Raw genomic sequence first — 26,489 nt, 5'->3', positions numbered from 1 at the left:
GAAACGGCGACCCCAGCAACATTAATAGCTGTAGCCCTTCAACCAAATAAGGCATGGATGTTGAACCTATTCTTTAAGAATAAGCAGAAATAATTTATTGGATATAAAATACAGATGTTTCCTGATATATTATGCGAGATGCAGAAGCGTGGGCATGAATTTATTCTACTTAAGCCAGGAGTTTTAACTTTGGGGTCTACTTTTTACTTGCAACATCCCTGCAAGTGTATTGTGTATCACTAATTTAATAAGTATGTCTTTTTTGAACTGTTTCAATTAACTACCTTCTTGTCACTTTCCTGATTGGATAAAGAAAAATCTTAAGCTCATTAGATTGTTATATATTTTGCTCTCCGTTTCCAAGCTTTGACTCTATTGTATTTTCTTCTTTTCTCACCAATTGTTTAAATATTGGATCTAATTTGAGGACTTGAATAAAATTAAGCCAGTGTAAGTGAATGTCTTATTTTTTTGATTGTTAAACAGCTATTTCTATTGTAGTGTTGGAGAATGTCCTAGGTTTAATTTCTTTCTGTTCAAGTTAAATGCTTGATATTTAAGTTAAAACTTATAAATAAAAGAAAAAAAAAAAGAAGAAATAACCTATTGTTGTGCAGTGTTGTGCTCAGGTATCTATATAGCACCACATTGCTATACTATAATAGTTCTATTTAAATGGAAGCTGCTAGTTTACCATGTGGCTTTCCATCACCCCCTTCCCTGAGGACAGCAAGCAGAGCCACAGCACTTGGGTATTGCTATTAAGTACCCAAACTACCCCCTGTCCTTAATTTCAGCAAAGTGTGGAATATTCAGTACAGTAATATACATACATACTTATTAAATTAGTGATACACAATACACTTGCAGGGATGTCGCAAGTATATAGCATTTCCCCAAATACACAATAGGTGAAACCCCTCATTCGATCATCCAGTCCATTGACAGCCAAAGCAACACAAGCCACTTAGGCCAGCAGAATAATGAAACATCACCACGTCTCAAGAATCCGAAGAACCCATTCCTAATAAACCAGGCCTTCCTGACCAACATTTTCTAGCCGACCTAAATTGAGTTCGCCACACATCCCTTTAAGAGGCTAGCCGCAGAGCAAGTGACGCTTACGCTGGAGGAGGAGCACAGAGAAAGCTGCGGAGGAATCATCCAGCCACATGCGCCTCTTGGTGTCACGTGACTCAATGAGTGCAGGGAGGCGGGGCCAGAGGAGGGATGCTCCCTACGCCTTCTACACAGCAGGGCCAATGGAGGGTGCAGAAACCTTGTTGATCCCACCTCTCGCTCTTCTCTGACTTCACTTCCGGCTACTGCCGCTGAAGCTTCCCTGAAGGGGAGTGAAGAAACAACAGCCGCCATTTTGTTTGTGTGTATGTGTCTGTGCTTCTGGGGGGGAAACGGGACGCGGAGATTTTCGCCTTCACCGCCACCAGCCCTAGGAAACACGCACAGTTGCCCCCACACAGGACCCGCTCCCCGCTGCGCCGGAACCCGCCTCCCCCGCCAAGATATTTCCGCGGAGAGTGGAAAGGGGGGTTGGTAAAGCCCTCCTTCGGAGCAACACCGCCGCCACCGGGCGAGGGGAGAAGCGAACGAAAGCCCCTTAGGCAAGCGGCGAGAGGGGGGAACGAGCGCGGGGGACTGTTTCAAGCGCACTCCCTCCCGGCCTAGGCGCTTTTACCCCATTTTTTTTTTTTTTTTTGCGCTGCCGAGTCCACGGGAATCATTTTCTCTCCTCGATACCGGAGAGCGCCCCATTTCCTGATTGTCCTGACTCTTCAACTCTCTGCATTCTCAGCACTGCTCTCTTCCCTCTCCCCCCCAACACGCCCCAGCCGCTGAAACTTCCCCATTTTCTTTTCCTCTCTCGCACCCACCCACCCAGCTCCTCTGCCCCCCTCCACCAAGACGTGGGAGACAAGATGTGAAAGGAGTAAAAGCAGCCCTTTCTAGGGCGAAGGAGCAGCTGGGGAGAGAAAGAGAGAAAAAAAAGGATGAAGGTGAGATCTGCCTCCTCGTCATTGCCTCTGCTTGTCGGGCTAAGAGTATTAAGAGAGGCAAAATTCTAAAACAAAACAGATTGCAAGGAAGAGAGACCGATCCTACTTTTGGTTTCGAGGATTAATTCATCTCTTTGGTACGCTATTTCCTCACTTGAGGGTAGATGCTGTAGACCTGCCTCCTTGTTTGGATTTGTTTGAGCCTACTTGATTTCTCCATCTTTTTTTCTCTGTGGTCCATTATCAAAACCTTCTGGAAGGTGCATCGATATTCAAGGAGGGGGGCGAAACTCTCAAGGATTTATTTTTTTTTTTTGGTGGGGGAGTGGTGCAATTTTTTTTCCTTCGAGTTGGGTGTATTCCCCTCTCCTCGCTCGCTGGTGTGGTGGTATTATTTCCCCCTCCCTCTGGAGGAGGAAGAGGAGGAGGATGAGGAAGAAAGTGCTGCTGCTGCTGCTGGAGGCCCAGGAGCTGAGGATCTCGTCTTGGAGCGGGCTCAGGATGAGGAAAATAGGCAGCTGCTCCACTGTTTGCAAGGCCTCAGAAAAGCGGAAAAGGTTAATCCACAAAGCATTGGTTTATTAATCAGTAATAATTGGCGTTGATTCTTGGAGCCGCAGCAGGTCCTGCTTTTCAAGGCCCCTCAGCCTTTGGAGATCCACAAAGAGACTGCAAGAAGAAAGGGGTGGCTTATATTTATTATATTTCTTGGGTTTTTTTTGTTCCACTTTTGGACTTATAAAAAAAAAAAAATTGGACTTGGATCGGGGTATTTTCTTATTGCCTTAAAGGTTTTTTTTCCCCCAAAATTAAAATGGCCGAGAATGTGGTGGAGCAAGGTCCGCCTTCAGCCAAGCGGCCCAAGTTGTCTTCCCCGGCGCTGTCTGCCTCCGCAAGCGATGGCACAGGTTAGTCTTTCGTTAGTACTGTATTTCTTACTCCTTCTCCGCTCTTTTTCCAGCCATTTCACTCATCAGACCCTTTTGTGTGCCATTTTCTGGTGTGTTGTGGGGATATGATATACTGTACCTTTTTTGTTTTTACTTATTTGTAAAGAGACTTATGTCCTAAGCAGCAGCAATTTCCTTTAAAAAAAATCTGATCTATGTATGTATGTATGTATGGGCATGCATATGTACACACTTGTGTAGTTGTCTCGATGGTCTTCATTGTATGCGTTTTAAACAGTTGAATTACAATTCGATAAAATGTTATTACTGAAGCTACTTATTGTAATTATTCTTTAGGCCTGCAATTTCTTGACTGTTTGTGTCTCCTTGGTGGCTTAAGTGACTTCTTTGCATCATCTTTGGATGTTACCAGTAAAAATGTCTTCCTCGATGTAGATAGTCCAGTTTTCTTTTTTTTAAAATTTAAATAACCTGATACGGTTTTAGTAAAACGATTTTGTAAACCTGCATCTTCTTTCACTTCTGCTGCATGAACAGTCGCTGTTGGAGGCAGATGATATTATTAATAGGTGAAATATCTTAAAATATCTAGGTAGAAAATGGAATATTCAGATTCTAGTTCTTAATGTTTTGCAATGAAAGCAAGCAAGCTGGTGTAGTCTACTGTTTAAGGCTACTACATCCAGTCATTGTAAGATGCAAATACTAGTCTACCCCATCACTGTTTACCTTCTTAAAAATATCTAGTCTGTGGACTTAATATGTAATGTGTATATTAGCTTCTGTTCTTATGATTTATGGCCTTTGTTCACAGTTATAGGAACGTTTAGCTTAATGCTTCTTGTTGGAAGGCATTACCTCATCTTCAAACACTTTGAGTTATATGGAAAACAGTCTTCTTTTAAAATCCAGTTGTACTTCAGACTGTTGAACTGGTGATATGTTCTGTTAAACCTGGAGTGGTCCTTCTCTGTACATCATGTACTTACTGGCTGCTGGTTACTGTGCTTTTTATTTTTGACTTAAGCACAATAGTTTGGTGGAGGGACTTTTAAACAGTCAGTAGTACTTGGAGTGAATATATTTACAAAATAAGTACTTGCATATAATATGTAAACTGCTTTGATTGTAACCACAGAAAAGAGGTATAGCAAATCCTCCCTCCCCCACCCTTTCTCTGCAAAAAAAATGCCCAAGGGCATCATCTTTAAAGTATATGGATTTTTTTTTTTAAAGCAAATGATACTAATCCTTTTAACTTTCTTCCTATACTTGTCTATCTTTCCTCACCTGACACTTATTTTGTACAAAGTAGGATTTTTATGCGACACTGCAGCAGCACCACAGTGGTACTGTAATGGTAAACCTGCTTTGGTAGAAGTTTCTAAGAACTTCAGTGTTCCAGAAAAGGGATGAGTTTTTCTGTGTGCTTTTCTTGGGCTGATTTTGTTTTTGAAAAACCTGTACTATTGGGAATAATTTTTAGAGAGCTCAAGTAGTTGCAAAGCATGTGGTATTTTGTAACTACTTTTCAGCAAGAATACTAGATGGCTTCTTTTTAAACATTTACTAACATAACATGATGTATATAAGCTAAAAGCAGTTGTGCTTTGCACATTTTTGTGTATTGGTGCAGGAAGGAGTACAGTAAGTAATATGTTTACTTTTGAAAATAGTATGCATGTGTCATGCAGCACTCTCCAGTTCCCTCAACCCAAACACACTTCCAGAAGCACTTCTCTTTGATGTAACTAAAAATATGCTAGCTGTGCAAACTTACATGTACTTTTAGCCAGGTAGAAGAAGGTAATTTAAAGCAGGATAGATTACTCAGGCTAATCATTTTGAAAATTACCTCTTATCTTGGCTAATGATGCATGACACGGTTTTCACACAATTTTTTTATTCTCACTGCATTGGAATAAAAACTTTTTTGTGTGGGAATGTTTGTGTAGTATCTTTATAGGCTAAATGACTATGCTTACAGAATCTGTACAACTATATGTTGTAGACAGAGCCCATAAAACTTTTGATAATCTTAGCAAGAATACAAAATTAAAACAATGTTGAAATTCTTTGCTATTTTGGGATGAGTAGAATTAGCAAACCATTCGTTTTTGTAAAATTTGTATCCTTTTTGGAGTTTTTGTGTGTATTAAAATATTCTATCTAGTAACTCTTAGGCAAATTGGGTAGGTGAATAAATACCAAAGAAACTCACCAAAATAAATTGGGGACCCTTAGAATTGCGCTCTGGTCTTTCTTGGTCTCAGTCACTGGTCCTAAAAAAATATCCCATAGACACTTCTTGCACATTTTCTCACAAAAATAATAAAAATCTTTCACAAAACCACCCCACTATATGTAAATATAAATAACAAAATTCACTTATTTTTTATAAGCTTTTTAATTTTGTTCAATTCACATAAACTCCTCCCAACTACTGTTAAATATAAAAAATGGAAAAGTTGTCACTATTTAGAATTTTCAATTTTATTATTTATGTATACAGAATTGTGCTTTTGTAGATGTGAAAGTTCATGTAAACAAATTGAAAACCAGGTTTCTGGTGGTAGTTATCTTAGCTATAGCTTTCAAAAGGATTGAAAGGTAACAAAATCAATACCTCCAAAGAACACAGCTCCACCACCACACAAGATAATTAGTTTGCAGTGGTCCTCAGCCTTTCTTCTGTTGGGACACACTTGATAGGCTATGTTCATGTGTGTGATACTAAGCCAGGGCTGGGCAAAATGTGGGCTTCCATATAATTTTATGCAGCCTGTGAGACAATAGGAAGTACCGGTATATACAGAAAGGTGGTGATGTCCAAATACTGTATTTTGTAAATACAGGTCTCCCTCCATATTTGTGGGGATTAGGTGTGCAGCCCTCTTGTGAATGCCATAATTTAATGAATAACTTTCTTCCCCTATATTTGCAGAGCCAGTCCCTACAGTAATGTCAGCAGCAGTTCGGATACAGTATACAATGAGAGCCAGTGCAGCAGTTTTAATGTTAAAAAACAGTATGCAGCATGACTGCAATTGAGCAGGTGAGGAGGAAGAACTAAAAGCAGTTCAGGGAACAGGGGAACTGCATTTGTTTGGAAGGGTGGAACATGGACAAATAACCAAAGTCACACATGCCGAACCTGCGAATATGGAGGAAGACCTGTATTCAGAATAGCCACTTGGTTTGTTTTCATCATTTCTAGTTACATTTTTACTTATTACAGAAGGTCTATGGAGTTCTGTGCATTTCTGGTTTTGACATAATGTAATGTTGGTGGCCCGCTAAAATTAATACTGACATCCATGTGGTCCTCTGTATAAAGGTTGCCTAGAACTGCACTACACATTACAATCTGTGACTGAACAAAGCCAAAAATGTTGTGTTGTAGTTAAAATGATGCAAGTGAAATATGAAAGACCTTTAATACAATTTACTTGTTTTATTATACTGTTTTTGGAATAAGTTTGTACATTTTATTTCCAAGTTTTAATCTTTGACTTATCAGGGAGACATCTTGAAGTGATGTCTCAGAACCATTACTTGTACTAAAAGCAAAGCTCGGAAGGCTGAAAGAAAAAGATATTCCCTGGAGGAAAAAGATATTCCCTGTCCCCGCAGGAGGATTTTTATCCCCTTCCTGCCTGTCGTAAGCTCTGTCCCCACACCATTTTTGAAAACTCTGTCCTCATCTGCACAAGTCCCCACAGCATTCTTGCAAGCTCTGTCCTCATCTGCACAAGTCTCAAACACTTGTAAAATCATGTGTTTGAGGCTTGTACAGTTAAGGCAGAATTTGCAGGAATGGGATAGAACTCGTGGGGATGGTATAGAGATATTGAGGTCCCACGGGGACGGAGACAAATTTGTCCACATGCCATTCTCTTAAGGAAAAGCCAGACTAGGGAACATTATATCAGTTGGAGGAGAGAAATAAAACCGTACAAATTAGCGGTAGCAGAAACCAGAAAACAATACTATAACAATCAATCAGAAAAAATCCTTTAAATGCTTATTTAAAATATTTTAAGTCTTTAATTTCTACCAAAGATATATGCCATAGAATCTAACACACATTTCAGCCAGACGAAAACAGCTTAGCAAGTTACTTCCAAGAAAAAATCAGGCTAGTAAGAATCATTTACAAACGCCTTAGAAGATAGTATAGAGACAGACAATGCAAATTCTAAAACATACAAAGGGATACCGACAGACAGATGCTGGATGGAATTCTCCATAGTTATTCTGGATGAAGTCTTTGGTCTGGTGAAGAGGGTAGCAAAAAAAATTATGTTTCCTAGATGTTTGCCCAGCAAATATGCTAAAAAAACCCACAAAACACACACCTTCAGATTTTTTTTATTTTGGTTGGCAGATTTTGTCAATCTCTATGTAGAAGGGGGTATCTGTCCAAGAACACTATTGGCTATTACCTTGAACCTTAAACCTAAAGTATTGGGGTCAAGACTTGACTGTAGTTGAAAACTTCAGGCTTGTAGCAGGAATACCATGGCCAGCTAAATTATTGGAATTTTGTGTTCCTTGTCAACCACAGCTGATGAATCCAGACAAATGAGTTACCATATATAAGTCGATCTGAGTATAAGACAAGGTACCTTTCTCTCCCCCCCAAACAGGAGGAAAAAAAGGTTGACTCTGATGTATTCAGGTGCACTGTCAGGCTCTATGCCCTGCCCCCCTCCCTGCACTGCCAGACACTGCACCCAGCTCCCCTCCCTCTCTGTCCCAATGTCCTGCAGGCCTTTGTAGTTCCTTCAGGTTTCCTCGATTCTCTACCCCTGGGGGGGTGAGGAGGGAGTTATTTGTTTCATTGTATTCAGCTTGGACAAGAATGATATTGGAGAAGTGCGGTGCATGCCATTCAGGGTATTAGCTCTGCGTCTGGATTCGTCTGCTGTGACTAAGGAAATGAAAATTAACAGGTAGGAAATAATTTTACTGTAAATGCCCTTGGAAGGACTATCTGCCATCCTCTCGTGTTCATACTTTTTCCTATGCAGATGATATTTCCTTTCTCTGTTTAGCCAAGGACTCAATTGAAGACACATTACATCAACTAGCAAAGATCATAGAGGATCTGAATACATGTACACAGAAAAAACTTCCTTAAGTTCAACAAACTAAAGACTGTGAACCCCCTTTTGAATTGGACCCTAACACTAGCCACAGAAGAGAATCTTAAGATTGAAAAAACATCTAAAGTCTTAGGCTCTATTCTAGACTCAAATCTTACCTTCAAGAACCAGATTGATTCCTTGGTTAAAAAGTTTGTTTTCAGACGAAGACAATTAAAAATCATAAGACCAATATTAATCTATAATAGCTTTAGAACAATCAAACAAGTGGTATTACTCCCTCACCTAGATTACTGCAACACCGTATACTGTACTCTGGTATCTCAGAGAAAGAATAAAAATGTTTGCAGCTACTCCAGAACAGTGGCCAGACTGATTTTCTGTCAGTCTGCTTCTACCAGCACTGTACAAGAAACACAGAAGAGAGTCCTGCTCGAAAGAGCTTGCAATCTAGTTAATACAGACAAACTGGACAAGAAGGTGCATCAATACACTGCTCAGGTGGGGGAATTACAGAGGGAATGATAAGACAGATATTGAAGCTTAGAAGGTGAGTTGGAGTTTGGAATTGAAAGCATCTTTAAAGAAGTGGGCTTTGTCTGGATTTGAATACTATCAGAGACTGACCCTGACGTATCGAGTCAGTTTGTTCCAGGCATATGGTGCAGCAAGGTAGAAGGAGAGTCTCGAGTTGGCTTTAGAGGAGAAGGGTACAGATAAGAGATACTTTTGTCTCTGTCTTTATCTTTCCTATCTTCAATGGGAGTTCCTTTCATTAATCAATTGTTACATTGTAAACCGCTTAGGTCAGTAAAATGCGGGAACAGTATATCAAATTCTTAATAAACATAAACTTATTTGATAAGCGGAGTGCCCGGGTGGGTAGGGGGGATTGTGAGGAGAATTGAGAGAGGAAAAATACTGAAGAGTTGCAAAGAGGGTACACTTGTAGGTCAGTAAGAGGAGTTTTAACTGTATGCGGAATTAGATAGAGAGTCAATGAAGTGATTTGAGGAGAGAGATAATGTGGGCATAGCGACATTGACGGTATAGGAGGTGTACAGATTGAAGGGGAGAGAAATGGTTTGGCAGAAGGCCAGTGAGAAACAGATTGCAGTAGTCTAGGCAAGAGGTGATGAGGGTATGGATGAGCATCTTGGCAGTGCGCTCAGAAAGAACTATACTGGCTACCAATAAAAAGAAAATCCAGTTTAAAATAGCATGCATGGTTCATAAGCTATATATAGGGATAACTCAAAGGGACTCAGTTGAAATGAACAATCAACAGTTCATTTCAGACTTCCAGAGCTATGTAATAGCACAAATTAACCTTTCCAACACCTCTAAAAGTTCACAGAAAAAAAAATTATATGAGACCACTTTTGCATTTCAAAGTCCCAAAACTTGGAATCGTCTCCCACTATGTCTACAAGAAGTTTCTTCCTACTCTCATGTCAGGAAATTGCTGAAAACTCACTTCTCTCTGCAATCTAGTGACTAATGATTTGTACTATAGACACTCCACTGTAACTTACATGATTGGTACAAATCTTACTGTAGGCAGCACTGAATCCTCTCTAATCTTATGATCATTGATAAATTGTATCCACAAATTCCACCATAACTGCTATGTCTATCAAAAATCTTAATGTAAGCCTTATTGAATCCATGTAGAAAATAGCGGGGTTTAAAAAATTGTATGGTATGGTACGTGCTACACAGTTTTTCAATATGGGGTTGAATAGTAGACACATTCATATTAGGGGTCCTTTTACTAAGGTACACTAATGAATGCAGCCTATAGGTAAATCCATCAGTACACCTTGGCCCCTTTAGTGTCAACATCTGGAATTATTTTGGAGTTTGTACAGAGAACGGCAATGAACATATTAAAAGGGATTGGCTGACTTCTCTCTGAGGAAAGGCTAAAGTAGCTAGGGCTCTTTAGCTTGGAGAAGAGATGGCTCAGGGGAGATATGGTAGAGGTCTGAAAAATGCTGAATGGAGTGGAATGTGTGGATATGAGATGCATGTTTACGCTTTCCAAAAACAGTAGGACTAGGGGGCATGTGATGAAGCTAAGTAGTAGATTTAAAACAGGAGAAAATGTTTCTTAACGTATAATTAAACTCTGGAATTTGTTGCTGGTGAATATGGTGAAAGCAGTTAGCATAGCAGGGTTTAACAAAGGTTTGGATAATTTCCTAAAACAAAAGTCCATAAGCCGTTATTAAGATGGACTTAGGGAATTCCACTGCTTTATTCCTAGGATAAGCAGCATAAAATTTGTTTTACTCCTTGTAATCTTGCCAGGTACTTATTACCTGGGTTGGCCACTTTTAGAAACAGGATAATGGCATCTTTTTTATGTTCTTGTGTGCACAACTTACAGCTTGCTATTCAAATTCTTGTATCACTTTAGTATCAGTAGCACAAAATCTTTTCACTGCTAGATATTTTGTAAAGCAACATAAAACCCTGTAAATAAGCTGCTCAGAACCTATGTAGTAAACTTCTCATGCCATAATACCATAGTGTGTGTGTGTGTGTGTATATATATATATATATATATGTATGTATATGTATATATCCCCTACCATCTCTCCCTGTCCCCCTTGTGTCTCTCTCCTTTCCTCACTTGAGTCCAACATCTCTCCCATCTGCCACTCCCTCCCCTGAATCCAGCACCTCCTGCCTTTGCAGAGCTCTCGCAGCTCCTCCAGCCAGGTTTCAGTCATCTGCACTGGCTCCGAGCTCACAGCGTCACGGAGGAAGGTCGATGTGGAAACCGCCAAAAGGCTCCTTCTTGCAATGGGGATAATAAAACCCTTAGCGTGCATGCACATTTGAAACTCCGTGCAGGCTCCTACTGCGCATGCAGAGGCACAAAGCACAGATGCACAGAGTTTCAAGTGTGCATGCGCGCTAAAGGTTTTATTATAGTGGATATAGGGAGAGATAGACTTCAGGGAGGATGGAGGGGGCAGGAGAGAGAGAGATGGCCTTGGGGAAGGACGGAGGGGATAGGAAAGGGAAAGATGGCAAAGGTGTGAATCAGGGTCAGAGAGAGATGTTAGAGGGTGTGAAAGGGAGAGATGGAAATGGTAGGACCACTGCTGCTTTGGGGCACTGAGGGAGTTGGGGTTAGTATGTCAGGTCCAGGAGGCCAGACCCACACGGAGCAAAAGGCTCTGTCAGGTGATAAATGCAATGGAGGATCAATGAGGGCCTAAAGGGTACAGAGGATTAAGGAAATGGTGAGGTGGTGGGACTGGGATCAGTGGTAGGCAGCATGGTAGAGGCGGGGCATGGGTGGGGGGTCAGGGTATAGGTGGGGCTATTCTAGCACCTGTTACTGTAATGAATGTAATGGGCTAAAATACTGGTGTGGGCTAAAATACTGGTGTGTGTGTGTGTGTGTATATATATATATATAAGTATATAATGTATATATATGTATATATACACACACACACACATATATACATACAGTATAATGCATCATAGAACATCAATACACCTTCCACTGGAGAAGCCACACAAGTCAGACAGTTATAGATAACACCCCAACTATATTGAAACATTTATTGCCTGTGCTTATTCTAAAAAAAGTCAACAATTTTTTTGTCTTCCTACATTTTAAAATCTCTGTATCTGATTGTATCTTGATAAGCAGAGTTAGCACTTATTCTGGTTCCTGGGTATAGGTTCTTTTTGGCTGTTGAAGGTTTCTGAACTTTAGTATAAATTGTATATTATAGCATTTTTGTTTTCTTTCTTTCAGAAAGTATATGCTAGCAGAATCCCTCTCTTCAGTCACACATTTCCTGTCTCATTGCTAATGAATGTACATCCTTAGTGATTTTACTCTGGCTTAGATCTGTATGCATCTATCTGTTAACGTAGTTGATGATGGCAAGTATGAAAATACTGGATGATCTTTGTGTTCCTATTGTGTTTTTTCATCATACGAGTCATCTAAACTTTTGTGATGCTTCTTTTAAAATTGTCATTTGAACATCATTCTGGAGAGTTGAGCTACCTATTTCAGTTTGGTATGTGAAAAGTGTTTTGAGAAATATTGGAAAGAAATATTATTCATATCTGATAATGTTTATTCCTTTAGTCACAGCAGATGAATCCAAATGAGTGGGTTGTATCTACCTATCAGCAGGCAGAGATAGAAAGCATAAAGTTGAGCTCTGCCATATATACAATGATCTGCTCACTGGTACTTGATCCTACTGCTTCGTCATGAGGAATATTCAACTGAACCAGCCTAGTGGCCCAGAACTGCCTCCTCATAGCTCTTCCTTGTCATCAGCAGCAGATGAATGAATCCAGATGAGTTGGTTAAGTCCACCTACCAGCTGGTGGAGATAGAGAGCACAAAGTTGAGCTCTGGCATGTATGCAATGATATGCTCACTGGTGATTCAGTATTCTCCATCTTCTCAGGCAGATGTATGGTCTCTCCTGCTCCTGGTTTCATCTGTTGCTTTACATGGTCTGTGCACAGGGGATGGTCCCTCTGCAGACGTAGCTGCACTCCTGTTTTAGCTTTGCTATCTCAGTGGAGGAAGGGGATTAGACTTCCTGGATGCCTATTTGGGTACAGCTGGTGGTGCCAGTTCCCTTCCCATCCCCTATGGTCCCCTCTGTAAAACTATATTCCTGCACTTCTGACTCCCTTCTCACAAAAAAATTAAATAAAAGAAACCCGAAGCATGTAGGGTGTTCAAACCCAGAGGGAGTGCAGTTGCATGGGGGTGTATGCAATATCCAGTGACCTTGCTTGCTAGTCCTTCAACATTCATCCTTGTGGCGAGTATTTTGGCACACTTTGCTCTTCTGACTTTTCTGGTCATTTGTTCTGCCTTCCATCATCCTTCTCCCTCCCTATTGTTGGTTCAGGTTTGATTTTGTTACTGGCAATGTGGTCTGCCGGCTGAGGGAATACGGTGTGTGCTTCTAGAGCAGTGTTTCTCAACTTCTTCAAACCAAGTACCCCCTAAGCCTAACAAATACCAACCGAGTACCCCCGCCCCAGATCATTCAAGCTCTGCCCCTGACTCCACCCCCATAATAATAGTACTAATTGTAATGCAATTTCATCCATCCATTTTTCATATACACACAATATAATCTTATTAATACATAATGGTAACCACAAAATTAAAAAAATACAAAGCACATTGTATGCAGAGAAAATATTAATTATTTATGTTCGTTTTTTTTTTCAAAGAGGTTAAGGCAGTTGACTTTCACAACTATAGAAAAATAGACAAATATAGTGCAAAACATAGATGGCAGATATAAATTCTCAAAACTGACACATTTCAATCACTAAATTGAAAATAAAATCATTTTTCCTACCTTTATTGTCTGGTGATTTCATGAGTCTCTGGTTGCACTTCCTTCTGACTGTGCATCCAAATATTTCTTTCTTTCTGCCTCCTGCATGCTTCCTTTCCTCCAGACCTCATTCCATTCCCCAACCAACATCTCTCTGTCCCTCCATGAGTCCAACTTTTCTTCCTCTCTCCGCCACCCCTATTGGCAACAAGTCTCCCTCTCTCTCACTCTCCATCTGTATTGAGAGATCCAGGCATCTCTTCCACCCCCTCTACTGTCACATCCAACATTTCCCTAGCAACAGCAGCAGATGAATCCAGAGATTAGTGGGATAGCACACATCTACCAGCAGGTGGAGATAGAGAGCTGATTAACAGGTGGTCCTCTTGGATGGAACTTCCCATACACGTTTCTTTATGCTCTTATCTCCAGCAGGCGGACTGTCGCTATTCATGTAGCTCCTGAATTCTGGCTGTGATTGGGCAATTCTTTTTCTCCTGTTGAGGGTTCTATTCAGTGAGACATGGCTGAACGGTGTCGGCTTTAGGGATTACACCTGGGCCCCCCCAGATCCCTGCCCCACCCTCCCCCCAGTGATTGAGGGACCGAGTTGGTCTCTGTTTTTCTTTCCCATAATTGGGGAAAAAAAGGGAGACCAAATTTGCTGTCTGGGTTTTCTGTTCTGCCAGTACTGAACAACCAGCATCTACAACAAAATTGATTTGCTCAGCATTGTGAGTATGTTTGGTTAGGGAGACTTTGCACTGCGGGTTCCTGCGTTGCGTGTGTGTGTGTTAGGGAGCCTTTAGACTACAGGCTTTTGCCTCGCTTGTGTGTAATTTTTTTTATAGTTCACTTTGACTTGCAGAGCAGCAGCAGAAGCGTAACTGTGTTCACGTGCTGGTAAGCGGCAAACACTTTTCGGCACAGGCGTGAGCTCCGGGATTGAGATTAGACATGGCGTCAGAGGAATTAGGCTTTTGCTGTGCATGGGAGGCACACACATTTTCTCTGGGTCCGTTGGTAGCAACACTGAGTTTGCGGTGTTTTTTTCCTGAGGCTGGATTTGGCGGTGTATGACTCGGTCGCAGTGTTTTAACAGTAGCACACGCCAGTGGGACTAGGACAGGCTTCGGCAATGCCACGACAGTCAGGCTCTGTGTTTTTTTTCTCCTGAGTCTTATGTACTGATGGTGCATTTGGTACTTGGCTGCTCAGTTGCGGTTTATCTCTGGACTGAGTCAGCAGCAGGCAAATTGCGCTGAGGGAGGTCATTGGCAGGAGAGACACGGATCTCAGTTCGGATATCTCCCGGGGTCCCTGTCTGGTGAGGATATGCATATTGTTTGTTTCCTCTTTGTGCCTTGGTGCAGCGCTGCGGTTGTCTTGTAGCGCTATAGAAATAATTCCTATTGGTACTAGTAATAGTTTTGGAGTTGGGAAAGACTAGCGGCGGAGCAAGGTGACCTGGCAGTACTGCGACTCTTTGAGTGGGAAGAGCTGCTTTTTCTTTATTTTTAGGGCGCTGCTGGCTCTCTCTGTTTTGCAGACGGGCGAACATGCTTCTGTAACTTCCAACTATCTCATGGCGGGTGCTAGCAAGCCCCCCAAATTCTTACTGGTCCATGAGGCCATGCAGGCACTTATTTCGGTTCTGGGCCACGCTGGAGGCAGGTATCCAGGTGTTGAAGACTTGGTGGCTGTTATATACGATAGTTCTGGATGGGCTGGACAGATTGGTGCTTCTGGAGATAGTTGCTTTCATGGCGGTAGTATCCAAGATGATCACCTTACTGGTTGATGAAAGTGGGGCACTCACGGATTGCTGGCACCGGATTGGAAGTTGGAGTCATCCCTGAAATTATTCTTCAAAATTGTGGTCTTGATGTTGCAGGCGGTAAGCTTGTGGCTCTTATGCCTTGGGGTGGCGGAGGTGGCTTCTAGGTGGTGCCTTGTGTGCCTTCCCTTTCAGGACTGCTTTTTGTGTGGAGTGGATTTGGAGAAGTTGGTAAAGGATTTTTGGGGATTCCAAATCACTGTCTACCGGAGGACAATCCTAGAAGTTCCTTTAAGTCATCTCTGTCACGCCCGCGTTTGTGGGATCCCAAGCAGTATAAGCCAGGTAAGCCGTCTTCGAGTCCTCCTTGTATTAAGAGCGGATAGCCTAGCTGGTTTTAAGAAAGGATTGGACAGGTTCTTGGAGGAAAAGTCCATAGTCTGTTATTGAGAGAGACATGGGGGAAGCCACTGCTTGCCCTTTATTGGTAGCAAGGAATATTGCTACTCCTTGGGTTTTGGCCAGGTACTGGTGACCTGGATTGGCCACCGTGAGAACAGGCTACTGGGCTTGATGGATCACTGGTCTGACCCAGTGAGGCTATACTTATGTACTTACATTGTTAAAAAAAAAAAAAAGAAGAAAATATTTTTCGCTGAAGAGTTTCTTATGCTGTCCACGGCTTACATATCTCAACCAGCCCTTAACCCGTCCACCTGCGCTTCACTATAACAGGGTCTCGGCTCCCTCCACCAGCTCTATAGGAGGACGGCGGTCATTATTCAAGGCGAAGAGAGCCATGAGGGCGTCCAGTCTGTGGATCTTGCTCGTTGTTCGATAAGGTTGCAACTTAGAATCTGTGACAGGAGGGAAGAGTTCTTTCTTGGGTCTCTAGGTTCTAGAGCAGTCAAACTGGCCTTGGTGCGAGGCACCCTACAAGTGCTACTGGCCCTCTGAGTAGTAGTTCTGGTACTTAGGGATCTAGGGACCAGGGGAGAGGTATTCTATTTTTTTAGTGGTATCCATGTAATGGGGATCTGTCAGACCGGTTATGGATCTCAGGAGGGGCCAGTGAATTCTCAATGTCAGGTGCTTCAACACCTGCGGCGAAGGGACATTGGTTGTTGCCGCAGTTCGGATGGGCGGCTTGTTCGAGACCCTCATTCTCAAGAAGGCGTACTTACTTGTTCCCATATCCTCCGCACCGGCGGTATCTGTGTTTTGTGATTCTGGGTCAACCTTTTCAGTTTCGGACTCTGCCCTTCGTATTGACTGCGCCTTTATGCGCCTTTTCCAAGGTGATGGTGACAGTTTTCTTTGGATGAAGGGTGTTGGGACCTCATCTACTTGGTTGGATTGTTGACGTGATCTTTACCCGTCCAGTGGGTTTGTGGGTTACCCAGAGGTCTTTCCCCTACATCATTCCTTAGGCGAGGTCTGCTATTTTCTGAGAAGTTCACAGATTCTTTCTCGGTCATTGGAGCATTGGTAAATGCTGTCCACAACTGTTCATGAAAAGCTGTTTTTGCCCTAGGTCTGGGGCTGGAAGGTTGCAATCTCAGGTGTGCGTCATGCTCCAGATTCCATAAGAATAGGGGTTATGTCCAAGTTTTGGGCTTCATGGAGGTGGTGGTGCCGGTAGTAGTGTCTGGGGCGCGCTTTCTTATGAGGTTGCTTCTCTGGTCTCTCCTCTCCCAATGGTTGCTGGTATCTCAGAATTTCAGTTGCTGGTTAGGAGGGCATCCTCAAGTCTTCTTCAGCATGGAGTGGTGGCTGATTGATGTCAGTCTGTACAGGGGACTGCCTTTGCAACCCCAGGCTGGTTGGTGATCATTATGGATGCCAGTCGGAAGGCTGGGAGTGCTTGGTGCCTCCAGTTCTCAGCGTAGGGCTCATTGTCTCGGGAGACGGCTCTGGGGTCTATCTCTCTTCTGGCCTTCTGGACACCTGGTGGGCTCTGTCGGAGTTTTGGGCGTTGATCAGGGGCAGTATGACTCGGGTTCTTTTGGTCAAGGTTAAGGATATGGCATGAGTCGACAGCCTAGGCCCTAGGGGATGTGAAGAGCTCTCATTTCACTCAGGTGGAGTGGATTCTTCTTTTTTGGGCCGAGATTTGTCTTCCGCTTCTGTTGGGGGCTCACGTTACAGGACAGGCCATTGTTCAAGCGGATTTCCTCATTAGAACTCAGCTAGCTCCTGGAGAGTGGGAACTATACAGGGGCGTTCCAGCTCATTGTTTAGGCGTGCAGTTGCATGGCAGTCATTCTCCTGTCCTTGGCTTCCACTGCCAAGCTGGCAAAGTTTTATCAACGGACACTTGAAACAGGGATTACGAGGAGGTGGACACATTAGTTCTTCCATTGCCTCTGGTATGGCTTCGATATGTTGTTTCTCCCATAGTTGATGATTGGCCAGGTGTTGCTTTGCATTACATGGGGTCTGGAGTCCGTAGTCTTGGTGGATCTGGATGGGCAACGCTGTCTGTGGTAGGCAGATCTGTTGGGGCTAGTAAGGGAGATTTTCTAGTTTAAGGTTCAAGTTCAGGTTTCTTTATTTTTGATATACTGTCTATCAAAACAAGTGTCTAAACGGTGTACAATATAAGATTGAAGAAAGCAATAAAATAGGTAAATAAAAACAATATTTTATCAAATATTAAAAATACTAGACGGATTCACATTGACGTACATGGAACAAAAAGGAAGTTGGGGAGGGGAAGTTTTTTAAAATACATCGAAGTAAAATTAGTAAAAAAAGAAGGTAAATGGGGAGTGCTGAGACATTAGGGTGGGGATCGTGTTTGGTATTTCAAGGCTTCACAAGAGTTAAGGGTTTAAGAAGCGAGAGCTGGTACTAAGGAGTATAGGCGTCTCTCTGGCTTCAGTCACGATAGACTGACTGCCGCAGGGTCCCATTCGCAATCATTGATGCTTCGCATTTGATTTTCCTGCCTAGTTGTTGGCTAGTTGCAGTTCAGGCATACAGCATATTCTGAGCAGGTAGTTGCTAATCTTCTCTAGACCGAGACGAGGTTTACGTCGGCGGCGTGTACCAGGGTCTGGACAGTCATTGTTTTCCTGGTGTGATCAGCAGGGCATTTCTTCTTTTCAGGCTTCCCTGGGTCACATGTTCTTCTTCTTACGGGATGGAGTGTCCAAAGGCTGGTGTGTTCTTCCCATTGGGTACTAGTGGTTACCTTTGCAGGTTATGAGGGAAGCGTGTCGCATTAACAGGTAAGAACATAATTTTTCACCACTGCCCACCAGCCTCCTTCTGTCATCCCTCTCTAGCACCATGCCACATCTCTCCCTTAATCACTATGTCCAACATTCCTGCCCCTTGCATCCCCTTCAATCTGTCCCTCTATTTCCTCTCCACCACCATATCCAACATTTCTCCTCTCATCCCCCATGCATCTCTACCTCACTCCTCTCTGCCCAATTTTCCTTTCTTCCTTTCCCCATGTGCACCATCTGTCACTCACAAACTCATGCCCAACAATTCTCCCTTTCTATTCCCCCCTTCCTATGTCCTAAGTTATTGCCCCCTTCCTCCCTTCCTTTTGTGTCGAGTTTGTGCCCCCCCCTGCCTTCCAGCCTTTGCCCCAAAATTAAGTTGTATGCTGGAGATCCCTGCCTGCTTGCCTGCCCCCCGGGGATCCCTCTCTTCCTCCCGGCCTACCTGCACCCCAGTGAAATCCATGTAGGGATGGTGCGAGCAGTGATTCACAAGCTGCACGTGACTGGTCCACAAGCCTTCCCTCTGGCATCGGAGAGGAGGTTTCTGCGTCAGCTACTTGTGTGCAGTGTGTGAGTCGCATCCCTGCACATAGTTCGCTGGGGTGAAGGGAGCGACTGCGGCTCCATCATGTAATTGGGTCGGCTTCGGTGGGAGGGTATCCCCAGCAGTGGCTTCAGGGAGGGAGGGCGCAGATGGGCAGGCAAATGATTCTCGGCAGCAGCAGCTTTTACTGATGGGCAGGGCATATTCTCCAGAGTGGCCAGGTCATGTATTCCCAACAAGCAGCCCAAGTATCCAGAACAGTACGCGTGCCACTTGTTGAGAAACACTGTTCTAGGGCATGTGTATTTGGCCCTGCCTGTGTCAGCGCCTTTATTTGTCTCCCTAAACGATTTGCAGGACAGCCTTGAATTTTTGGTGTTTGTTTCTTGTCGCCGACGGTTGGGGGGTGGTCAAGCATCAAGGGCTTCCTTTGTTTTCCCCCCTGTTCGGATGGTGGTTCACTTTGTGAACAGCAGTTTAAAAAAAAAATTGGTGTTGGCGGGTCTTGCGGCTGCAGTTCTGTTCAGTGGTGGTTCAGTGTTTGAGCGCAAGTCCTTCCCAGTTGTTGTTGGCTTCTCGTGCCTCAGGGTTTTCTTTTAATGCTAGCGCAAACCCCCCCCCCCCCAAAAAAAAAAAAAAAGACAGAACCTTGAGGCGTGAACAGTGCGTGTTCTTGCTGATCTGCATTTTTGGTAGGAACTATTGTTTGAGGACAACATAGCTTGACTGCTCTCATCGTGGGAAATAGAGAGCAGAGTCTGGACTGTGTCCCAAATATTCTCACTGCGTCGGGAGTCTCTGTTTCCTTCTGGTACCAGTCAGACATTATGGCGGACAGTGAAGGAGATGGGTTGGCAGACAGACTGGCAGCCCTTTCTTGGGAATAGTCAGTTTTTATTTTCCATGCTCTCGGCATCCTTCTATTCATTCTTCTTCAGCATAGTGCTGTGCCGTACTTCCACTTCTTGCGAATTGGGCTGGAGTTGTTGTACAGGAGGCAGCAGACCAGGTTTTTTCCTCCGATGTCTTGGTCATTTCTCCCTGGTGTCAGTGGAGGGGACCTTTTAGCTTTCTCAGTACTGCTCAATTTCTCCCAACTTGGCCTTTTGAATGAACAGAGTTTAGAAACATAGAAACATAGAAATAGACCGCAGATAAGGCCACGGCCCATCTAGTCTGCTCACCCTAATGACCCTCCCCTACTTATCTCTGTGAAGAGATCCCACGTGACGATCCCATTTCTTCTTAAAATCAGGCACGCTGCTTGCCTCGATCACCTGAAGTGGAAGATTATTCCAGCGATCAACCACTCTTTCGGTGAAAAAGTATTTCCTGGTGTCACCGTGCAATTTCCCGCCCCTGATTTTCCATGGATGTCCTCTTGTTGTCGTTGGACCTTTGAGAAGGAAGATATCTTCTTTTACCTCGATACGGCCCGTGAGATATTTGAACGTCTCGATCATGTCTCTCCTCTCTCTGTGTTCCTCGAGTGAGTATAGCTGCAATTTATCCAGCCGTTCCTCATACGGGAGATCCTCGAGTCCCGAGACCATCCGGGTGGCCATTCGCTGGACTGACTCAAGGCTCAGCACATCCTTGCGGTAATGAGGCCTCCAGAATTGTACACAGTATTCCAGATGGGGTCTCACCATGGATCTATACAATGGCATAATGACTTCAGGCTTACGGCTGACGAAACTCCTAGGAGATCTCTTGTGATCCCATGTGATATCTGCCTCACTTGTTGGTCTGATGACTAGCTGTACTGGCAAGGGTTGAAAGAAAGGGGAGGGGGGAATTTTCTCCATGCTGGACTTCTGACAGTTCCGTTTTGGATTCAGACCCTTCTCTCTCTGTTTCTGGGTAGTACTACTACTACTACTATTTATCACTTCTATAGCGCTGATAGTCATATGCAGTGCTGTACATTTTAATGTTTCATAGATGGTCTCCTTGGAAGAGCTTCTGGTCTCACTTGAATACACTGGATAGTAAACCGTTGAGCCTTGCCTTGGGTTGGTGCTAGAGTTCATGACCTCTGGCCTTGGTGGGTCTGTGGGGTTGCTGCTCTGCTGTGGGTGTCCGGCATTGGCCATTTCTTTTCTGGTTAGGCTCTGGCAAGTCCTTTTTTTGCCAGTCACGCAGGACCCAAGGGGGACCTAGTAGCTAGGCAGTGCAGCTTCGGCTGTCTGGCAATGGTTTCCTTCCCTTCTTTGGTTTGTTTCTCTGCCTCGGCTCTGGTCCTGCCCTGCTGAGTGGCTCTCCCTCTGGCCTTAGGGTCATCTTTTGCTCTGTGTGTCCTGGGCTCCCCTGCCTTTGATTATTTCTGGCTGTTCCATCTTGGTCTAGTCGGGTTTTATGATGTGTTCCTGACACTGAAGGCTCACTTCTCTGTCCCCTGGCGTGGGATGAGAATGGGTTAGCTTTCCATGTCTGCACAATCAGACTTTTATATATTTGAATCTTGTCATTTGGCGGAAGTGACCCCATGTCATTCTCTAGTCTGGATGCCAGCTTATCACTTCTCTAGCTAGTCTGAATACCGGCTGGTTGCTTCTCCCCTCTGGTGGTAGTGCCCTGCTCTATGTATTTAGCTGACATGCTCTCCTGTTTCTGGATCTAGTGCTCCATTGACTGCCTGCTTGATGCAACTCTCGCAAGATGTTGAGCAACCACTGGACTAACCAGTAGAGAGCTGTCAACCACAGCAGTCTGTACAGCCATTTCTAGCGCCCTTTGGGTCTCTCTTTTTCTCTCTTTCCCCTTCTCTCTTTTTCTCTTTCCCCTTTTCTCATTTTCTCTCTTTCCCCTTTTCTCCTTTCTCTTTCTCCTTCTCTCACAGCTCATCTCTTTTGGCCAGTCCTTCATATTTTGGGGTCATGGAGGTCCTCCAGTCTTAGTGGACTTTCTGGCCATGTGCTGCTTTATGTTCCACCCTAATATGGACTGCTTTGTGACATCCAACTTGTCTCAATTCATCTGCTGCTGATGACAAGGAAAGTAACATGATGTTTGTTCCTTTACTCACAGCAGATGAATCCAGAGCCCTGCCCTTGGTGGTTTGTTTCTTTCTCTTTTGCCTTTACTCCATAGGTTTTAACCCTGTGGACGCCCTCAAACTGGATCTAACGGATGTGAGGAGGGAGTTATGTGCCGCTAGGCCTGTTTGGTGGATCCTGCTGCTTTGTTATGAGGAATACTGAACCACCATGCGCTCATGTATATAGGAGTTGAGGGTCGTTTCCACGGAAGCTAAGTGTTCCCTAGCGTGGCGGGTCGGGAACAAGGTATACTGACGCTTAGCGCTTGCTAGTTCTTTTTCCAACCGCAGTATTCCCCGGGACAAACGGCGATTATGCGCTATTACATAAGCTATACAATCTCCTCTGAGCACTACCTTAGCCGTGCTCCAAAACAGTGTCGGATCATTGCTATGCTGACCATTAAAGTCTAGGAATTCACCCCATTTAGTCGTTAGGTATGTTTTGAAATGGTCATCAGAAAATAGATAACTAGGAAAGCGCCAACGTACAGGTCCGCGTAAACCGAAGCCCGCATTCACATCTAGCCAGATCATCGCGTAATCTGAAATCACCGCCGGGCCTATTACCGCTGCATCCACATTTAGAAATGCTCTGTGCGAGGTAAGGATGTAATCTATCCTAGATTGTGTGTTATGTGCTCTGGAGCGGTGTGTGTAATCCCGTTCAGTGGTGTGGAGAATTCTCCACGGGTCCACCAGATCTAAAGTGGCGCAAAGATAGGGCATGCCTCTGGTATGAGATATACTCGCATCAAGTCCCGGCTGAGAATGATCACAAGTCGGGTCAAACACCTGATTGAAATCCCCTGCAATGTATACCGGATCAGTAACCCGCCCAAGAAGCATGTCAGTTGACCCTCAAAGAAGGAATGGTCATAGGTATTAGATGCATATACATTCATCAAGTAAAAGGAATATGTGCCTACTGACAACTGCAGCAAGAGGTAGCAGCCCTGTGGGTCCGAGGCTACTACTTTCGCAGTGTAAGGCAATGTCTTACTAATCAGTATCGCCACCCCTGCCCGCTTATGAGTTGAAGATGCTGCATGCACTGCGGCTACCCAGGACCTCCTCAATTTCTGATGTTCCAAGTCTGTAAGTCGGGTTTCTTGCAGACAGGCTATGTCGACATTATGTCGTTTGAGCTATGTTAAAATTTTTGTTCGTTTTATGGGAGAGGTAATGCCCAAAACATTCCAGGATACTATTCTCAAAGTGTTAGCCAGCAGGTATAAAAGGGGCTAGTACAAACATATAAAATGCTAAGTGCGGAAAAAATCCACCCCGGGTTCCCAGCCAAACCCAGGGCAGCCACATGACGCTCAGGACCTGCCCGAGCAGCACCAGTACCATGGTAAATGTCAGGTGCATGAGTCTCGCAGCAGGGTCTGAGCCCACTCTTCCCAATAATCGAAAGAATACCAGCAGCAACCACGTAGACCAAGGACTCTCCCCCCCCTGGAACCCCAACCCCCCCTCCCTTCCCAACCTTCTCTCCAATTGCATGGTTGTGGTCACAGCCTCAGGTTCGCCCTAGGCGGTCCCAAAGGTGTGAAAGATCACAAAACAATGACACTCCGGGCCCCGAGTTCCCATACAGTAAATACAATAGTCATAAGAGCAGTCTGCAGAGCAAATGAACGTTAGGATGAGCTCAGATATACAGTATATCAATTTCTGAACTAGAACAGGAAAAAACACAAAATTGTAAACAATCTTAAACCAGAATAGCAAGTAACAGCCATATTATCTGAGATCCAGGCTTCCCCCAAACCAGGAGAGCCCGGTGCATCCATAATGCCACAGGCACACAGGAGCATGTGACAAACAAGGAAGCACACCATGTGCTCTTTCATGTAAGGTCCGACTGGGGCAACACCTGAGTGTTCACATAAAGGGCCGCCTCAGCCACAGCCTCAAATACCTGCCAGTGTCCCTGATGGTAAATTTTCAAAGTGGCTGGATATAAAAAGAGAAAGCGTATTTTTTTTTCAGCCAAAGAGGAGCAAAGTGGGTAGAATTGCTTCCTGCGCTCCATTAGGCCACAGAGTAATCCTGGAAAATGCGCACCTCAGACTCCTCAAATGCTAAAGTCTCCCGAAGTTGTTTATATTTGCGCAAGATTTCCACTTTATGGTTATAGTTTAAAAGTTTGGCTATTACCATGAGAGGCCTCACCTCTCTTGCTTGTTCTCGGCCTAGCCGGTGTGCTCTCTCCAGTCGAATAGGCCCCAGGCCCTCCTTCAAGGGAAAGGAACTGGTCAGCCAGGCCTCCAGCACCTGCAGGAGCTTAGGACCGGTTACTGTTTCCGGAATCTCCAAAAAACGTAAGTTAGATCTTCTGGATCTATTTTCAAGATCATCCAGTCTTTCTGCTTGTTTTTGAGTCAGAGCCTGCAGTTCCTGTAACGTGGTGTCATGTGTCTGCTGTGTATCTTCGACGCTGGAAACCCGAGTCTCCAGTGCTGCGTTGCGGCTAGTAGTCTCCATAAGTAGATTTTCAAGCTTTTGGAGCTGTTCAGAAAGTTTTTCTATGCTGGGCTGCATTGCCACTGTTACTGCTTGAGTAAGGGCCGTCAGCGCCTCCGGCGCTATTTGCTGAATCGCGGCTGTGGAGGTGACCGGCGCCATTTTGTCAGCGCCGTGCTGCGGGTGGTCCCGATCCTTTTTTTGAGTGCGGGTGGACATTGGCGACGCAGGAGAGTACAGAAATCTGTCCATATATTGTGCACAGCAAGCGCTGCAAAGCGCTGTCTCCCAGCTCACCTCCAAAGGCTAGTAACAGGGCGCTTCAGGACTCGGGGCCCGGGAGCTCAGACAGCCTGCTTCTGCCTTGGCTCAGTGCATCATGTGATCTTCGAATTCAATGGTTTAAAAAAAAATGTAGAAACTGCTTTTGGATTTAAATGAACTACTGTTAAATTATATTTGTGTCTTGTCTGCCTTTGTGGCAACAAGAGTCTTGTTTGCTGATCAGACTCCTACCATCTGCAACGTACCCAGCTGCTGAGGCGTCTTTCTATTACTGCAACAGATTTATGCATTGTTGCTGGCATCAAGGAACATTTCCAACATTTAATAGACACTTATTTTCCTGTTCCCTGCCATCAGCTGCAGATGAATCCAGACACATGGATTAAGTCCATCCACCAGCAGGCGGAGATAAAGAACAGCAAAGTAGTGAGCTGATACCTCAGATAGCATGCTCCATACCTCTCCAGTATAATCTTATCTCCAGCAGATGGATGGATGGATTTTTTTCCATGCTCCTGAATTTTAACCTTCAAGTCAGGCTCCCACTATAATTCTGTACCTTGATTATAGCCTGGAGGACTTAGGCTTGTTGAGGGCCACACAGTTTAGATTTTCTTCTATACCCATGTCTGAAAAAATCCAGTTACCTTTTCAGATGATATAAAAACATAGGCAATTGAATCCTTGTGAAGGTTGTAACAAAACCAGATAGAAATGGAAGGCTCTATATGTGATTTCTAGTGTAATGTGTCTAGTAGTTCTGCACGCTAGGGTTAGCTATATGAACCTGCAAATTGCTTGCAGGATGATATCAGTCATCTTTCAACTTCCCCCCTCCTTCCCAGAGAGCTGCTTTTGCCCCTCAGTTTTTCTTCTGCTTTTTTTTTTTAAATTATATATTTATTCAATTTTCCATAAACATCCAAGCATATTAATCTTGTACAGATAGTGTGGTTAACCAATAAAAAAGGCCTAGTTCATTGAACAGACAATAAGGATACCATACTAAGTGGAAAAAAAAAGCATAGTTATAATCACACTCAAGTCCACCAACAGATCCAAGAATTGCTGAGTAACAACATTTCAGGAAAAATAAAGTTATAATGAAACTTAAATGTCTGCTGCTAAATCAGGAACCCAAAATTTATTCATGAGTGGTTATTGTTGTAGTTCCTTCTTTTTCTGCTCGTTTTTGAGATATAAATGATGTCAAATGGCTCGGATCAAGAAAAACATATTTAAATGAATTATACAAGGATATCGGAGGAAAAAAATTCCTCCGATCTGAATCACCCCAGGTTTTAACAAAAGAAACTGACAACGTCTTTTTTGAGTTTCCTTTGAGACATCGGGAAATATTTGAATATTCAATCCCAGGAATTCTTTCCTCCTATTCTTGAAGAACATATTCAACAGCCAATCTCTATCTGGAGATAGAGCCATTGTAATTAACAAAGTAGCAGGAGTAACTAACTCTTGGTCCGAAGTTTCCAACACTGTAGATATATCTAATGAAGATTGTCTTTGTAGGTTTACTTCTGCCTCTTAATTGTGCTGCAAAATTGGCAAATAATATGCCCATGTAAGCAGGGGCAGGGATTCCTCTGGAATTTGCAGAGTCTCGATCCAAGATGGCCACGGATGCCTGAATGCTTCTGACTACCTCGCAGTTTTTTCCTTACCTAACGATTTGGAACTTAAGCGGATGCCGAAGAGATGGGACAAAAGCGTCGGTGGAGCCTCC

The 26,489-nt window shown here is 43.8% G+C and overlaps 1 protein-coding gene across 4 annotated transcripts in view; it reads left to right on the top strand.

Annotated features, from left to right (window-relative positions):
* The first annotated feature begins 1,337 nt into the window (after positions 1-1,337).
* EP300 (E1A binding protein p300) overlaps positions 1,338-26,489 on the top strand; it is a 532,137-nt gene continuing 506,985 nt past the window's right edge. For 3 of the 4 annotated variants that reach the window (XM_033935072.1, XM_033935073.1, XM_033935071.1), the window contains exon 1: positions 1,338-2,923. In XM_033935072.1, coding sequence (XP_033790963.1) covers positions 2,830-2,923 — 94 coding nt within the window. In that variant the 5' untranslated portion in view covers positions 1,338-2,829. The remainder of the gene's footprint in view (positions 2,924-26,489) is intronic. The other variant, XM_033935074.1, reaches the window with a different exon arrangement.

The sequence above is a fragment of the Geotrypetes seraphini genome, chromosome 2, assembly GCF_902459505.1.
Source record: "Geotrypetes seraphini chromosome 2, aGeoSer1.1, whole genome shotgun sequence".
Classification (NCBI taxonomy): Eukaryota; Metazoa; Chordata; class Amphibia; order Gymnophiona; family Dermophiidae; genus Geotrypetes; species Geotrypetes seraphini.
Note: the sequence above shows the minus strand (reverse complement) of the source record. Positions and strands in the feature narration are given on the sequence as shown.